The sequence below is a fragment of the Somniosus microcephalus genome, chromosome 18, assembly GCF_052327205.1.
Source record: "Somniosus microcephalus isolate GS21.2 chromosome 18, FLI_Smic_1.0, whole genome shotgun sequence".
NCBI classification, from domain to species: domain Eukaryota; kingdom Metazoa; phylum Chordata; class Chondrichthyes; order Squaliformes; family Somniosidae; genus Somniosus; species Somniosus microcephalus.
In genome coordinates, this window is record NC_141004.1 from 20913425 (window position 1) to 20931415 (window position 17991).

General features: G+C 44.5%; 1 protein-coding gene across 2 annotated transcripts; it reads left to right on the forward strand.

Moving 5' to 3' along the window:
* The first annotated feature begins 6176 nt into the window (after window positions 1–6176).
* Window positions 6177–15785, forward strand: LOC147105097 (pepsin A-like). 2 transcript variants are annotated; one of them, XM_086011180.1, is made up of 8 exons: window positions 6177–6329; window positions 7547–7664; window positions 9287–9405; window positions 11048–11247; window positions 11757–11876; window positions 12729–12873; window positions 13933–14031; window positions 14972–15785. In XM_086011180.1, exons 2-8 carry the CDS (start codon window positions 7547–7549, stop codon window positions 15119–15121), a joined length of 951 nt encoding a protein of 316 aa, XP_085867306.1. In that variant the 5' UTR covers window positions 6177–6329; the 3' UTR covers window positions 15122–15785. The 2 variants fall into 2 exon arrangements, with proteins under 2 accessions (XP_085867306.1, XP_085867304.1); XM_086011178.1 differs by having other exon boundaries at window positions 6177–6325.
* Window positions 15786–17991: the final 2206 nt, after the last annotated feature.

The window sequence follows — 17991 nt, forward strand, 5'->3', positions numbered from 1 at the left end:
AGAGAATGTACTGCCTCATTGTTAAAGCAATACAAAGTAATCCCATTTCCCCTGCTCTCTCCCCATAGCCCTGTATCTTCCTCTGCTTTCCTTAAGAGATGCAATGGTGTCTGTTGCAACTACTGGAGGGAAGGTCATTGAAGAAGCAGCTGAAGATGGTTGGGCCTAGGACACTAGCCTGAGGAATTCCTACAGCGATGTCCTGGGACTATTGGCATCCAACAACCACAACCATCTTCCTTTGTGCTAGCTACGGCTCTAGCCAGTGGAGAGTATGCCCCCTGATTCCCATTGACTTCAGTTTTACTAGGGCTCGATGCCACACTCGGCCAAATGCTGCCTTGATGTCAAGGACAGTCACTCTCACCTCACCTCTGGAATTCAGCTCTTTTGTCCATGTTTGGACCAAGGCTGTAATGAGTTCTGGAGCCAAGTGGTCCTGGCGGAACCCAAACTCAGCATCAATGAGCAGGTTATTGGTGAGTAAGTGCCGCTTGATAGCACTGTCGACGACACCTTCCATCACTTTGCTGATGATTGAGAGTAGACTGATGGGGCGGTAATTGATCGGATTGGATTCGTCCTGCTTTTGGCAGAATACAATCGATATTTCCTTTCTGGGCTCCATTTACTTTAATTCACACAAATTAGTGAATAGAAAGTGAAGTTAAAATGAACAGAATCGATTAGAATGGCACATGTAAAAGAGAATTGCAAATTACTCTTAAAGATAAGTCATACATATATCGAGGTGCAGGCATAATATTAGTGAATAACTGGCAGAATAACTTTGTTAAAGGACAATTTTGGTCGTGAGCAATCTGCCCACATCGCCATGAAAAGTCATTTTTTGCAGTTGTTCCTCTAGGGGAACTCTAGAATTGGAAATAACTTCTGCCAGATGTCTCGAGACTGCCCCTCCCTGCATCACCTCACCAAGAAAGGTTCCACAATTGCAAAATCCTTCATCAAAACTGGGAATAAATTTGCTTTCAATTGTTTAACGTTGTAATCAATAACCATTTATTAGGCAACTCCCTCTTCAAGCAGTTGACTCTGACCAGTTGTTTCAGAATTAAACTAAATCAATACGAAAAGAACAAAAATATTATTAGAGGTAATCCTCAGGCAGATAGTAAATTGACAATGGTGAGAGAACCCCACTTCACAGTAAGTGGGTATCTGTGTAGGAATTGCATTATCTAAAGTACTTATAAAGGACGTGCTAATTACATCCTGGGTTCTACTCTGTGTGGGATGCCTCTCCGCACTTTCTGAGACCATTATACACCTGCCGCACAGCTGATCTCACCTGAACCTGTGAAGTTCTGCATGTGATTTGCTATTGATTCAATAGAGTAGATTAGTGCAAGTAACAGGCAACAAGTAGGTGCAACTGATCAGAAAAAAGGCTGGAGACATTTAGATCAGATTTATCACCATTTTCCAGTCAGATTTTCTACAGGCATCTGTCAGTTCTCAGTGAATCATATTAAAATTAACTCAAAGAGGATTATTGAAATGTCCTCAGAATTTCTCAGCGCTTACGCTGGTATAACACTCAGTCATATATCTGCTCATGTAAAATGGGTGGCCAGGACTGCTAAGGTGTCCTGCTTGCAGATGTGCATTTAATAAGCTGCATTTTGAGGCTATTGCTGAACCCTTCTCTCACTTTCTTTAACTTGTTTTATCGTTTCCACTTAGTTAGTCAGGAAATTTTGTGCCAAGACTTCCGGCACTGCCATTGCTTTGGTGCATCCCCCAATATTGGGGCAGTGGGTTTCCCAATGGGAATTCTCCTTTATTAATGGTTTTGGAGGAAGAAGAGATGGAGCAATGGGGAGATGCCGGGCAGAATGTGCCCGCCTGCTGATATCCTCCGACCAACATTTGGAGACAGAGGAGTGCTGACCTTACCTTGCTGAATCAGCTCCACAGACTCTGGGTCAGCAGAGAGCCTGGTGCAGAACTAAAATGCAGCAGTGTTCATGGCAGTAATGGTCAGCTGGACCCTTCTTCCATGGATGCTGCAATGCTGTCCTATCGGGGTGGTGACCTAGACAGAAAATCGGGCACCAACCTCACTAACACTTCATTTTGCACCATCCCACTTCGCCAGCCATCAAATGAGGGGTTGGAGTGTTGTGCTGTTCCATCACTTGAACATAGACTTGGATTCTTGCCTTCAAATATATTTTGCTGCCACTGGGATTTTCCAGGCACTTTTGTTACCAAAAGACTGAAATAGGCATTGAAAATTTTACCAGGCCCTGTAGAGTTTACCAACATTTTTACCACAATATGTGGCCAGTTACCTTTAAGTAGCCACATCCCTTTAAATTTACCCCTCCTACACAGCTTTTTTGCGAGCTCCCAATGCCAGGCCCAATATGGGCTGTAATCCTGCCCCACATTAAGCAAATGTGACTGACTCCACAAACTCAAATGGGGTCAGTGCATGTGTTAATAATGCATTACTCAAGTAGCATGCAATCAGAGACCTGATCGGAAAATCCACCAGATTACGTTAACCACGAATGGAAGTAAACCCAAACTGAAACTGAACCCCCTTCCCCAACATACAGAAGACACAGGACAGCTAGCTGTATGCTGTTTATGATGTATGTTGTTTGAGCAATTTAGGAACTATTGTAAAGGATCGAGAGCCTAAAGGATAGAAAAACCTGTTGCGTGATGTTAATCGCATTTACGTTAACGTGGCTCAGGTCAGGAAATCCTGGTGCTCCTGGGACTGGACAGGAGCAGCAAACTTCAAGAGATCCAAGTCCAACTGCTTATCTAAATGGGCATTCCTGGAAGAAGACAGTGACGAACGGTCATTGACCTGAAACGTTAACCCTGTTTCTCTCTCCAAAAGATGTTGCTGAGTATTTCCAGCATTTTCTGTGTTTAGTGCTTATCTAGGTCCTCGTGTAAAGGGTTCTGGCCAAAAGGCATGCTCTCCATGAGGTGGCTTCCCTCTCCAAGGTGCTTAATAACAGATTGGTGTAGGGAAGAGTCCCTTCCTTCTTTTATACCAGAAGTTCATCCCACAACTTGGTCTTGGATCTCAAATATGGGCCAAAGTAAGCAGTCTAAACAGTAAAGGGGAACTGTTTGGATATACATCTTCTCTAGCACTGAGGAACAGCAAGAGCGCCCTTCACCTCTATTCACTATGGTCCCAAAGTGCTGTGTCCAAGCTAATCTCGCCATCCACCAGAATCCCCAGCTAGTAATATGAATCGATAAGTGGGACAGAGTCTCCTTATATCTTTCAATTAGTATCTCCGCAGATTCCCTTTGGAATGGTGCGGACCATAATCACGCACTTGAGCTCACCACCATACTGCGCTGGTTAGTGAATTGTTCAAGATGGCGCGTGGAGTGCGCTGTCCAGCAACAACACACCAGCTGTGAAAATAAACGCCAACATTCTTTGGCACAGACATTTCCATAACAATGTCATCTAACGCGTCATTGGTTAAGACACTGAACAGAATTTGCGACCGTGGACAACTTTGCCTCGCTCCACTTTTGAGATGGGCTCACTGAGTCTCCCATCTATCCTTAAGTAGATCCTAAGGCTGCTACACAGCCCAGATAAAATCTAGGATATGACCACGTAATCCCTCAGCTTCCAGGTTCCTCATGTGACCTTTGTTTGAAACTTTTAGGTAATTCAGTGAAAACAAAATAAATGAGCTTCCCCTGAGCTTGAGATCTCATATAAAGCAACAATGTGCCACATGCGTTCCTTACCCTTGAAACATGCTCTAGGTTTCTATAATCATACTGGCTTCAAAGAGCTAAACACTTACATTTGCAAGAACCATATGTTATCTTCTTTAACAAATATGCATGTGGTTCTCTTATCAGCTCTACGTTCTAAAGCTTGACATTTAAAATGTTTGATTGTCAAAAATATCAGCTGATAATTATTAAATAACACCTGGAGTCCGAGTGTGTCCTTCCACAAGGACGATACAACCGCAAATTTTTTTGATGACCTACATCATTTGACTTTATGGACAATAGAACTGGTTGGTACAGACCTGTATAAAAGTAGCCAGACATTTCACAAACCTCGCCAACGTCCTGAGAAGTGCCGGACAAGATGAAGTGGCTACTCATTGCACTCGCTTGCATTCAGCTCTCTGAGTGTTTAATCAGGTAGGAAATTATTATTTTATCTGTATCTATGTATCTAAATTTCCATTCTTGTGCAGTGTTTCTTTGTACTGCAGTTTCTATCTAACAGGATCAGTAGGAGATAGTTTTAAGTTCTCTTTCCTTTTAAACATTTGCACATGAAATATTTCTTCCATCGTAGTCATGTTCCATGAGATAATTCAATGTACATTTATTAACATACCTCTATCTACTAATTATTTACCTGCTTCTGATGATCTCCTTCCAAGCATATTACAGAGAACAATATAGCATCTGCGCTAAAGTATCAGTGATTCTTGCCGGGTTTGAGTGGCAGTCCGAGTCTGAATATGGAAATGAGCCCAAGAGTTAAAATCTCTCCAGGCCTCGGCATGCGGGTTTGTCGTGCTCCCCGGATTCCCCCAGCCCAATTCACCGATCCCTCCCCAAGTTAAAATCGAGGCCCCAAGTTCCTTTTCTTTTTTCTTTCTACACCTATTTCAATTAACGTTCAAGCAACTGCTGTTTTGAAGTAGGTTTTTGTATCTCTGATTGACCTAATTTTGAACCATTGTTACAATGCTAGTCCCGCAATCTGCAGAGTTTAATTAAAAGACTAGGGCATGTTGCTCACAACTTTGATTCACCCCCTACTGTGTGTCATGTTTATCTTCACAGAGTTCCCTTGATAAAAGGTAAATCTACCCGTAAGGCTCTTGAAGAACGTGGGTTACTTGGGGAATTTCTGAAGAATCACCCACACAATCCATACTCCAAATATGCAGGACTCTTCAACAGCCAGTCCCTGGCTTCAGGCGAGCCACTTAGAAACTATTTGGACGTAAGTAATCGCTGTCATTTTTGCTGAGGAAATTTAAGGGCAACTTCACTGATCCCGGTGGAGAGTTGAGATTGAAGGAAACTTAGAGATCCAATGCTGCAAAGTAGCAGCCCTATCTTCCGAGCATAGTTCTCCACTGGGAGTGCAGCATTGGTGAATTTGCCCTCAAGTTCCATGTCAGTTGTATTTATTGCAGTAGACCTCCATAGCTTTGCACCGGTTATTGGGCGCATGGGGTTAATTTCGACATTTGGAGGTAGTGTAAAACAGGCGTTATCAGACTGGCCACCCATTATACACCTCTCCCGATTTTGGCTTCCACTGAAGTCAATGGAAATTAAAATCGGGGCAGCTGTACAATGGGCGGCTGATCCGATTTCGCCCATTTTACATTATTGCCCAATGTTATCATTAGCCCCCCACCCCCCGCCCTTGTGTTATTCAAGGAATGTGTTAGTAAAGAGTAGATCTCCAGGATCACAGAGTTTAGGTTATGTGACTTGATGGAGAATATACTGCATTAATATAATTAGAAATTATATTTAGCATTGAAAAATTCCTAAAGAAAATAAGAGTAGGTAAACTGTTTTTAATTTTAGCAGCAAGGCATTCTGGCCTAGAAATTCGGTGGGCTTTGCGCCCAGTTACAGCCCAAAGAGGGCTTCTGCGCCAGTAGGGGTGGTAGTGCTGATTTTGAGGGCCGCGGTAATGGCGGCGGTAGCCGGTAGCGCTGCGCCGGCACCGATGACGTCATCGGTGTGCGCAGTGCCCCGGTTCCGCCCCGCTACCGCCCCGACCCCCATCTTCAGTAGCGGCCGCCTCTTCCGTGGTGACCGCTAACAACATCGGGAGACCGGGTCCTTACTGCAGCCTTAGCGGGGCGCTTTAAGGTGGAGGTGCGGCCGGCTGCTTTTTCGGCGGCCGCCTGCCCGCACCTCCTTCCCTGGCCTCCTCCACCGCCCCCCCCGCGGCATTGCCAGCTGGTTTCCGTGGAGCCCGGCACTTCTCCGTTGTGCCGGGCTCTTTTGCCGGCACTCGCGATCGCGGCTCCGGCCGTTGCAGGCACCTCCTCCTTAAGAGAAGGAGGAGGCCTGCAGTACAGCAGCCTGTCGCACCGCATCGGGTGGCGCAGCGGCACCGGGAGCGCTGAAATTCACTTTCAGCGCCCCAAGCGGGGGCGGGCACACCCTGGAACAGTGCCCGGTTCCGCCTTGGGGCGCTAAAAGTGAATATGGGACGGGCGCAACTGGCTCCGTGGCCAGCGCAAAATTTTCGGCGCAAACGAGCTGGCGGGGCTATACCCAATTTCTAGGCCTCTGTTTCTACGAGGTAGGTGAGCATTAATCTAGATCTGTAAAATTTTCTTGAGGAATGGAAAATCAATGCAATTACAACAATTTGCATTTACATAGCACCCCTGATGTAGAAGAACATCTATGAATAATTTAGGGAGGGGGAGAAACAGCAAAGATTAAGCAGGGGTTCAAAAAACACAATGGAAGAGCTAGGCTTTTAGGTAGTCTTTGAATGGGGGAAGAGGGGTAGTGAGGTGAAGTAGTTTGTGGAGAGAACGTCAGAAAACAGGAGCAAAGTGAGTGAAAGAAGAGTTTTCAAGGCTGATTGTAACTCTTGGCAAGAAGCCGGTGGGAACAGGCGGCGTTCCCGCCTGGGTGGTTTGAGTCGGAGGCCGGATGGATTTGAACTCTAAAGTAGAGCTGGTTCTTCACTCTCTCCAGGAGTGGAGTTTGTGGGCTGGTATCTACGACTGGAGAAGATCACTCGGATAAAGTGCAGTGTGACTGAAGGGATTTGAAAATGAGGATGAGGGAGCCAACAAGCTGGGAGGCAGGGTAACTGTGACAAGGACAGGAGTGATGAGCACTCAGGAACTTGGGAGAAAAAACTCGACCACAGAGCGGGGAAATAACTGAAGCTTGTGAAGATTGGGGGAGGGGATGCATTTGAGAAATCGATACTTGAGGTGATGAAGGCATGGATTATGGATTTTGTACTGATGAGAGAGAGGTAGGGTGAAGTGAGCAACATGAGCAGTCTTGGTGATAACCATTCTGGATAAGAAAGTCAGGTCAAAGCCGACCACAACCCAAATCCAAGACTTGATGGTGCGGCGAGCAGTCACACAAGACAGCAACAGCCTGAAGATGAGAGTGGTGCCAGAGAGATACGTGTTGTTGGTGTACAAGTGAATACTGATGCTGTGCTTGTAACAACATCTAGGGTTAGGGTTAGGGTTAGGGTTAGTCCAAAACACCCTTTGTTCTCAATCATACAGGTCTTTCTGTTCCTGTGACGAGGTGCACTGGTTTGCAGGGGTGCAGTGTGGGGAGGAAAATCGGGCAAACTCCTATACAGGCACATGCTCCTTCCAACCTAATTTGCTTCTATGAGCTGTGCCTAGACAGTCCAATACACCTGAGCACAGGAACTTGAACATCTGCCTCAGTGTGTGTCTATATGCACTGAAATTTAATACAGCAACTCTTGGTAAATTATAACATACCTTGTTTCATCTATAAAATATTCTGACAGATGTCTTATTTTGGAGCAATCACCATTGGAACCCCACCACAGAGCTTCACCGTCATCTTTGATACTGGCTCCTCCAACCTTTGGATCACATCAGTTTACTGTAACAGCCAAGTATGCAGTAAGTATACGTAAACAGTTAGACTTCCCAAGATTTCGTTGGCATTTTCCGCTGAGTGATCTGGGCATTGATTGGGAAAGTGTTCCAAGGGCACAATCAATTGATCACCAATTAAAGGACACATAAACTTACAGAAGGTGGCTAAGAGCGTTAAGGGTAAAAGTATTTGGTGGATCCAGACCTTCTGAAAATACAGCCAATTGATTCAACGTGTCAATGTTTATGAAAATACATTTGTTAGAGTTGTGAGGCCTGGTGCTTTGTTTCTTCAAAGATTTGACTTACAGAAGCCCACTTTTGTCGACATGGACGGTGGCAGTCGATGTTCAAGTGCCACCAGCACAAAACATACTCCTAAAAGTTGATCCAATTTAGCGATGTAAAACCAACTAGGTCAAACTTTTAATTTACATAGTAATCATCAATGCTGTAAATTAAAGCTATATATCCAACTGACTACTTATTCTAATTATAACACACACGTTTATGATTTCTGTTCGATGAGTTTGTGAAATAATTGGATAATGGAATTTAATCACATTACTGCAGTGTCATACCAGTTAGGAAGGATGCTTAATAAAAGAAAATAATGCTAGAAAAATGTGCTCTGGGACTATGTAGTGCACTGGCCTTTCACTCAGAGAACTGGGTTTAAATCCAGCCCATACTGGGTCAGCACTGGCTTAGTTGGTAGCACACTCGCCTTCTGAGTCAGAAGGTTGTCAGTTCAAGTCCCAATCCAGAAATTTGAACACCAAAATCTAGGATGACAGTCCAGTGCTGTACTGAGGGAGTGCTACACTGTCAGAGTGTGCCATCTTTCAGGTGTGATGTTAAATCGAGGCCACATCTGCTCTCTCAGGTAGACGCAAAAGATCCCATGGCACTATTTCAAAGAAGAGCTGGGGAGTTCACCCCGCTGTCCCAGCCAATATTTAACCATTAATCAATAGCACTAAAACAGATTATCTGGTCATTATCACGTTGCTGTTTGTGGGAGCTTGCTGTGCGCAAGTTGGCTGCCGTGTCTCCTACATTACAACAGTGACTACACTTCAAAAGTACTTCATTGGCTGTAGAGCACTTTGGGATGTCCTGAGGCTGTGAAAGGTGCTATAGAAATGCAAGTCTTTCTTTTTTTTCTTTCCGCGTTAATGGGCCAAAGGTCTCTTACATAAAATCAACTTGGGCCGTCATAACCTAGTTCCTCATGATCATGGGCCCACAGGACAACACTGTCCTGCTGTGACACGAATTGGCAATCTGACTCAGAGAAGCCATACGATGGTTGTACGGAGAAACGGAAAATATTACATTGGTGAGTTACAGCAGAGGCCCATTGTTTGGACAGCACAAAGGTAGCTTTCCTCTAAATCTAACCCATGCTGTACTTGACCCTGTGAACTCTTGATGCTACTGCTGGTTGGCTGATATGTAAAGTGGTTCAATAGCCAGCACCAACACCCCTCACCTAAATGAGTGCAAAATTCAACAGAAAGAAATGGTGGTACAAATGAAGAATTAGAAAGAATATTTTTGGTAAGATCTATCCTTAACTCAGTAGTGGAATAAAACAACCAAACCATTAAATTGAGTGTAATGAAACGTGTACTATTTTGCAGTGAACCACAACAGATATTCACCAAGCAAGTCCTCAACATTTCAGACAGATGACCAAACGCTCTCCATTCAGTATGGTTCAGGCAGTATGACTGGGATCCTGGGCTATGACACAGTCACTGTAAGTATAATGTAACTTTTACTAACAAAGTTATGACAAAACAATGTCAAAATTCTTAAATTGCCCATTCAAGTCAGAGTTCCCTGAATATTAATATCTCCTACTATCAGATCCAATACATTCTTCAAATGCAGGCATAGAGTATTGGTTAGTTGAATAGATCATGTTGCAACAAGCCAATAGGGAGCTTTGTAATGTTAGAGGCCTCTTCTGCATCACCGATTTCCTTCACCCCACCATTGGTGGCCATGCTTTCTGTTGCCTAGGCCCTAAGCTCAGGAATTCCCTCCCTAAACCTCTCCGCCTCTCTACCTCTCTCTCCCCCTTTAATATGCTCCTTAAAACCTACCTCTTTGACCAAGCTTTTGGCCATCTGTCCGAATATCTCCTTATATGGCTCGGTGTCAAATTTTGTCTGATAATGTTCCTGTGAAGCCCCTTGGGACGTTTTACTGCAGTAAAGGCGCTATATAAATGCGAGTTGCTGTTGTTGTTGGGTGAAGGGCTTCAGCATGGTAACAGGAGTCAATATGTCAATGGGACTTATACTTTTTAGGCTAATTTATAGGTTCATAACAATGGATAGAATTCAATCAAAGATATTTAGAAATGTAGTGTTCCTATTATCTCATTTAAAAAATTAAAGTCAAGCATTATGACAATTCCTTATCGTTCAGCAGTAACATGTCCTACAACAAAGAACTAAAAATCATTGGCCGTTCACTTTTAATATTTCTGAAATTGCCAATGATACAAAGCTAACGAAGGTGGTAGACTCCAAAGCTGAACAGGAAAAACTACAAGAGGATTTCAATATACTTGGAAGTTGCTATCAACAGTTAAAAAAAACAATATTTTCAAATCTTCAGGGGTCCTGGTCACAACCTCACCCTGGACCCCAAATGGGGCCCACACGCACTGTTGCTGACCTCTGACCAGGTAAGTGAAACCACAGCCAATGATACGCCAGGTTCCTGTGAGGTCAGGATTGCTCAGGAACAGCTGTGGATTTTCACAACCCTGTATCAATAAAGCTAGATTGATTCCTGGGATGAGAGGATTGTCCTATGAGGAGAGATTGATTAGATTGGGCCTATACTCTCTGGAGTTTAGAAGAATGAGAGGTAATCTCATCGAAACATATAAGATTCTGAGGGGGATTGACAGAGGTTGTTTTCACTGGTGGGAGAGTCTAGAACTAGGGGGCATAGTCTCAAGATAAGGGGTTGGCCATTTAAGACTGAGATGAGGAGGAATTTTTTCACTCAGAGGTTGTGGATCTTTGAAATTCTCTACCTCAAAGGGCTGTGGATGCTGAATTGTTGAGTATATTGAAGGCGCAGTCAGATAGATTTTTGGACTCTAGAGGAATCAAGAGATATGGGGATCTTATTGAATGGTGGAGTGGGCCCGAGGGGCTGTATGGCCTACTCCTGCTCCTAATTCTTATGTTATGTTCTAAACTGTTGCCCAGTCAATACTGAATTTTGTTATTTGGTAAAGTATCAGCCCGAGGAACAACAAGCATTTTGTCGTAACATGTAAGTAATGTGTGACCTGGATAACAATGCGCTAATGTGTTTGTTGATGACTCTCAGTAAAATAATTCTTCAGAACAAGTTAGCTTTTTCCTTTTGTCTAGGTATCGAACATAGCTATCAGTCAGCAGGAATTTGGTTTAAGTGAGACTGAACCTGGGAGTTCATTCTCCTACGCTTCGTTTGATGGGATTCTCGGATTGGCCTATCCAAGCATTGCATCATCAGGGGCCACACCTGTGTTTGATAACATGATGTCTGATGACCTGGTGCAACAGGACCTGTTTGCTTTTTACCTGAGCAGGTTGGTTTTCTTACCTTCTTGTACTTCCATCTCCGATGCTCCCTGCTGATAATAGGGTATTTACTTAAGGTCACCACAGAACCTTCTTTCTATAAAGCCGATGGGCCTTTGCTCGCCCTTCCTTGTGTTTGTTCTCTCACCTGGATGAACTGTTTTCATGTCAGGTGACCTCTTCACCTTCTAGCAAAGGTCGAAGCACATCCAACTGGATCCCAATGGACAAATTCAACTCCTTTAGATGTTTTAATTGACTTATAGATCCAAGATGGGAAATTGGATAATTGCAATCTCTTTCAGGGATTATGGAAAGAACAATGTTTCATTCCAACCAGCACAGTGACGATCAAGTTCTCTTTTCTTATTTATTTCGCAAAATATTGACTTTGGTCTAATTTCCACTGGTTAATGATGCCACATTGGGCCAGCCAATAAAACATATTGTTGATCAGGAATTTTTGTATCTCTGTTTATGCTCATTTCAATAACATTCTGGTTAAATTGTTTTTCAGAGAGGCTGGTCAGTCCGGAAGTGAAGTTGTATTTGGTGGAATTGATCCAAACCACTACACAGGTCAAATTAACTGGGTGCCCGTCACTCACCAAACTTACTGGCAAATCAGCTTGGACAGGTAAATGACTGACCCATTTCACAATTGGCACGCATTCTGTAACAATCAAGTTGCACTCAACATTGCAAGTGGAAATATTAAGTACAATGGGGTAGCAGTTGAGTTAGTGTGATGATATTGCAACACCTTTCAATGATCAGGAATAAACACAGGGAACGAGCTAACTCAACGATAGCTTCCAGGCCACAATTGGACTATTGTTTAAGTCCAGCCTGAGCAAACAGAGGCTCAATCCATCTAAGGGTAAAGTTATTGCAGGCCATTGCTCGCCGAGAGCACACACTCGGAGTACTTGGAGAATCATGTGCCAAGAATCCATCCTGCATGATTTGCTGTTCATTAAAACTGATTGATTGATTAAAATTAATGAACGAGAAATAGGGCCGACTGCTCATTAGACGTGCGAGAGTACAAATTGGACCTCGTTGCACCTATTTTAACGGAGGTAAAAGGGGCACAACAGGCTATTCTCAGGGGCCAATGTCCCATGCCCATAGGATGCCTGGAAGATGTCTGACCCAATATTGGAATATTTAAATTTAGATTCACCTCTTTGGTTCAGCTCTGCTTGTGTTTTTCACAAATATCTTAGTTTGAGGGTTGACAGCAACAACTTGCATTTATATAGTGCCTTTAATGTAGTAATGTGTCCCAAGATGCTTCACAGGAGCTTTATTAAACAGAATTTGACATCAAACCACATGAGGAGGTATTCAGGCAGATGACCAAAGGCTTGGTCAAAAAGGTATGTTTTAAGGAGCATCTTAAAGAAGGAGAGAGAGAGGTAGAGAGGCGGAGAGGTTTAGGGAGGGAATGCATTCAATCAACTGTAACCACCTTTTCCTCTTTCAGGGTGACAATCAATGGGCAGGTTGTGGGCTGCAGTGAGGGCTGTCAGGCCATCGTTGATACTGGTACTTCTCTGCTCACTGGTCCCACTGGACCCATCAGCAAGATCCAGCAATACATTGGTGCAACTCAAGGATACTATGGCGGGGTAAGGCTCTATGTTACAGATCAGACTTTATAATGAACCAAAGGTGGTTCTAGTGATATATTTTTCATTTTGTAGTATTTATAAGATGATGCTTTACTTAAGAGTTTATTCTGTAGCTAACTCTGCAGTCCCTGATCTGGGAGTGCTTGGATGCTGACAGGTACCTGAAACTCTCATTTCCCAGTGCTAACATCCCTGATCTTGATAAGCATGACCATTAACTTCAAAGACTTACAGTGGTGCCCTTGTTTCTGACTTTTGTAGCTAGCTGCAAGATCCAAAAGGATCTCAAGAATCAAGCTTAGCTCCCATCAAAATGACTAAATTTAAGGCCTGTTAAGCCAGGAATCTATGGGGCTTCCACTGCCCTCCCACTGTAAGTCAGGTGGTAGAGCGCCTGTAGGGCTACAAATTAGGCTGGTCCCGCCTTTGGGTTAGGGTTTCCCGGGCATCTTGTGAAGGGTGGAGCTTCCACCAACTCCAAGCAAGACTACTGATGTTGGAGGGCTGGAGATTCTCAATGCTGGGAGTTCCTGTGTGCCTGGTAAGCCCAGCCTCTCAAAGGCCAACGGATCATCAATGCCGGGACACCTGGTGAAACCAGGCTGCTAAATGGTGGATGTGAGTCCCACCGAGGGAACTGGGTTGCAGCCTGCACCCCCAAAGACAGGGTAAAAATATATTTTTTAAATTTGACCCCCTTACGAAGGGGGCCAGTGGAGGCATTTTAACTCTCATCCTGGGGGGTTCCCCCAACAGTTCCTCCTCCACAAGCCCAGCAATTAACGGCCATTTTTACAGCCTCTGGGGGCAGGTAGATGGCCTCCATACACTCTTAGATTGCAGGGAACCTCCCCACAAACCTCAGAATATCCACCGGGATCGATGACGCAGGTTCCTCGCGGGACCATCTTGGCACTTTTGCTGCTTTTAAACGTGACCAACTGTACATCCAATGATTACATCATTGATTTTGCTATTTATACAAGTATTTCCTGCAATGCTTCTCTGAGAACATTCTACTGACGACCATTGTTAAATACTTCACCCTTTTTACAGTACTCCATCAACTGTAACAATCTGTCCAACATGCCCGATGTGGTCTTCACAATCAATGGAATTGACTATCCCCTTTCTCCATCTGAATACACAATCATGGTATGTTTTTGTTTTAATTCGATAAACCTGACTTTGAATGGTTTGACTATGTTCTCTGACTTCAGTATCCAGTAAGATTGCTTCTCAGTTAACTGTAAGATAAGAAAATGAGCAGAAAATTAATGAAAATGTACAAAGTGGTAAGATTGAGTAACTGTACTACATTTAGTTAAAAAATGAACTTCCATATCAATTAATAAAGCAAGAGAAGATGTTAATATTTTATTTATTCATTCTTTTAATATGGGCGTCACTATCAAGGCCAGCATTTATTGCCTATCCCTAGTTGCTCTTGAGAAGGTGGTGGTGAGTCACCTTCTTGAATCTCTGCACTCCATGTGGTGAACGTACACCCACAATTCTGTTAGGGAAGAAGTTCCAGGATTTTGACCCAGCGACGATGAAGGAACAGTGATATATGTCCATGTCAGGATGGTAAGTGACTTGGAAGGGAACTTGGAGGTGATGGTGTTCCATGGACCTGCTGCTCCTGTCCTTCTAGGTGATGGGGATTCGGGATTGGGAGGTGCTGTTGAAGCAATGTTGGCGAGTTGCTGCAGTGCATCCTGTAGATAGTACACACTGCAGCCCGGGTGTGCCAGTGATGGAGGGAGTGGGTGTTTAAGGTGCTGGATGGCCTGTCGATCATGTGGACTGCTTTGTTCTGGATGCTGTCGAACTTCTTGAGTGTTGTCAGTACTGCACCCATGAATGTGTAATGTAGAATAGTGTCTGTGGCACATCGGTGGACCAATTGAGAGACTGATGGACCAAAGAATTTACATTTCTGTGAATTTTTTGATTTAACATAGCATAGTGATCACTAAAGAAGAAACTGTGGATGTTCTTTTCATTTTTTATTAATATACACACAGAAGAATCAGAATTAGCAACAAAGTAGTTCTAGGGAACTGACTCTCACACTTTGCATTTCTTCCAGGAGCAAGGTGACTGCTTAAGTGGATTTGAAAGCATGTATCTTCCATCCTCTTCTGGAGGGCTCTGGATTCTGGGAGATGTCTTCATTGGGCCATACTATTCCATCTTTGACAGAGGAAACAACCGAATGGGCTTTGCCCAAGCTGCCTAATTTATTCATCCAAGTTTTCATTTATTCATTTAAGGCACATTCAGATCCCATTTTGTGGCCTTTGCTCATTCATCCACAATGATTGAAGCACTGGACCATAGGGTAACAAGAATTCAAATAAAACCCTGGCGAGCCTCTGGTTAAAGAGTACTCAAGCTCATCTGATTTTGCATGAGATGTAGCAAAGAAAAACCCCTAGAATAAAGTCAATGAACTGAAATCTTTTAATTAAATCGGACCAAACTGACCTACAAATCCAATGAATGGCTCATCAAAATGTGCTTTAAATTGATAATTTTGCAAAGTCAACCTTGGATGACAAACCACTTTGTAGATGCACTCCTATATTTTTTGTCCTTTCTCTTGCCTTGAACCCTAATTGAAGACCTGCCTGAACGTTGGACTGAACCTTTCACTGCTATGTGCAATTGATTGTATGAGTGATGGTCCATTCCAGAGTCAAAAGACATCTCCATTTGAGGTGTTTGCCTCTGTGGTGAATCCAGACTTGTGGGTGGAAAGCACACTGTATGGTGTTAGTAAAACACATGAATGTGTTTGTATGAAATTCCTCTGTCCATTATGAGCAGACGTGTTAATCACTCTTAAAGCAGCAGATAAAGGATCTTCACGCGCACACATGGTGGGGAATTTCCACCTGCACGGCTTGGGCGGTAGATTGGCGTACAGCATTGCCCTTCGCTATAGAACCTGCCCGATTTTCAGAAATGGCGGGCGGGAGTTTACCCGCCCAGAGAGTGAAGGTGACAATTATCCCCATTGTGCTTGTTACTAATATCACGCAGCGTGATTTCACCTTGTTGGTGTATGTCAGGTATTTTCTGTCTTTTTTGGGGGGAACTTTCATTTCTTTATTACAGCATCTCAGCAAAAGCAAAAAGATAATAAACTTAGAAGTATTGCAAACATTTTTTCTGTTGTTTCTGTTTTTGTTAGCTCTGATTGTGGGTGGGGATGTGGGCTGCACCGCACTTCAGTTACAAACTCATTAGCCCTCGGGCCTCATCTGAATAATCTGAGCGAGCTGCCAGCGACTGTCTCGCCCTCACTTATATACGTATGGGGCTTATCGCCTGTTTCAGGCGGACACCAGGGACGACCGCGAAATGGCTTGGCCCAAGTTTGGATGGGACATTTTTTCAGGCATCCTTGGGGCCCAGGACATTGGTCCCCAAAATTGGGCCTCGTTGCATCCTCTTTATGGGCGCAAAATAGGCGCAACACGGCCCAATTTCTAACCCCAGAAGTTCCAAGTCACCCAAAGCATGCTAGACTTACCATGTCATGTCTCAAATTAAAAGACAGAAAGGGAAGACTTGCATTTATACAGCACCTTTCACGACCACCAGACATAAAAAAGCGCTTCACAGCCAATGAAGTACTTTTTGAAGTGTAGTCACTGTTGTAATGTAGGAAACATGGCAGCCAATTTGCGAACAGCAAGGTCCCGCAAACAGCAATGTGATAATGACCAGATAATCTGCTTTAGTGATGTTGGTTGAGGGATAAATATTGGCCAGGATACCGGGGAGAACTCCCCTGCTCTTCTTCGAAATAGTGCCATGGGATCTTTTACATCCACCTGAGAGAGCAGACGGGGCCTTGGTTTAATGTCTCATTCGAAAGATGGCACCTCCGGCAGTGTAGCAGAAGTACTGCACTGGAGTGTCAGCCTAGATTTATTGTGCTCAAGTCCTGGAGTGGGACTTGAACCCACAACCCTTCTTGTCTCAGAGGCAAGGGTGCTACCAACTTTTTGGGCTAGAAATTCAGTTAGGCCCCGCCAGCTGGCGTGCGCCCAAAAGTTAGCGCTGCGCGCGGAGCCAGTTGCGCCCGTCAGAAATTCAGTTTTTGCGCCCCAAGTCGGAACCGGGCGCTATTCCAGGGTGTGCCCGCCCCCGCTTGGGGCGCTGAAACTGAATTTCGGCGCGCTAGTTGCCGCAGCGCCACCCGCTGCGGAGCGGCAGGCTGCGGTACTGCAGGCCTTCCTCCCTCTCTTAAGGGGGAGGTGCCTGCAACAGCGAGATCGCCGCTCGCTAGTGCCGGCAAATGAGCCCGGCACCACGGAGAAGTGCTGGGCTCCCGGAAAACAGCCGGCAATACCGCGGGGGGCGGGGGGTGGAGGAGGCCGGGGAAGGAGGTGCGGGCAGGCGGCCGCTGAAAAAGCGGCCGGCCGCACCTCCACCTTAACTCACCCCACTAAGGCTGCAGTACGGCCCCGGTCTCTGAACGTTGTTTGCGGCCGCTACGGAAGAGGCGGTCGCTACTCAATATGGCGGTCGGGCTGGTATCGGGGCGGTAGCGGGGCACTGCGCACACCGATGACGTCATCGGTGGCGGCGCAGCGCTACTGGCTAATGCCGCCATTACCGCAGCGCTGAATATCGGCGCAACCTCATCAAGTGGCGCAAAAGCCCTCTTTGGGTGAAAACTGGGCGCAAAGCCTACTGAATTTCTAGCCCTTTATGTTTTAAATTTTTTATTGAACATTATGAACATTTACAACATCGTGATCATTCCATTGTATCATACAAATCAATTCCGCCACTCTGCACAGCCATTCCTCCACCACACATTAACATCAAAACCTGAAGTTTAATTTGTCTCCCGTAACATATATTAATTGATTGTACTTTAAAAATTGATTGTAAAATACTATCTTTAAATTCCTGTCTGAATAAAGCATCCACAGAGCCTTATAATGATCTTTTAGCTTATATTTAAAATACACTTTTAGATTGATTCTCCTCCCCTTAACAAACAGAGCATTCCTTCTTTGCACAATCACAAATCTAGCCAAACTGAACATTAAATTAAATGCCGCTGCACTAGACTCGGGCAGACTCTCC

What these genes read in the sequence shown, in the direction of transcription:
- LOC147105097 (XM_086011180.1), top strand. Translation starts at nt 7,547, where the DNA reads ATGTCTTATTTTGGAGCAATCACCATTGGAACCCCACCACAGAGCTTC. An exon ending in CTCAAGGATACTATGGCGGG is followed by an intron (nt 12,874 to 13,932) that starts GTAAGGCTCTAT and finishes CCCTTTTTACAG; the next exon opens with TACTCCATCAACTGTAACAA. An exon ending in CATCTGAATACACAATCATG is followed by an intron (nt 14,032 to 14,971) that starts GTATGTTTTTGT and finishes CATTTCTTCCAG; the next exon opens with GAGCAAGGTGACTGCTTAAG.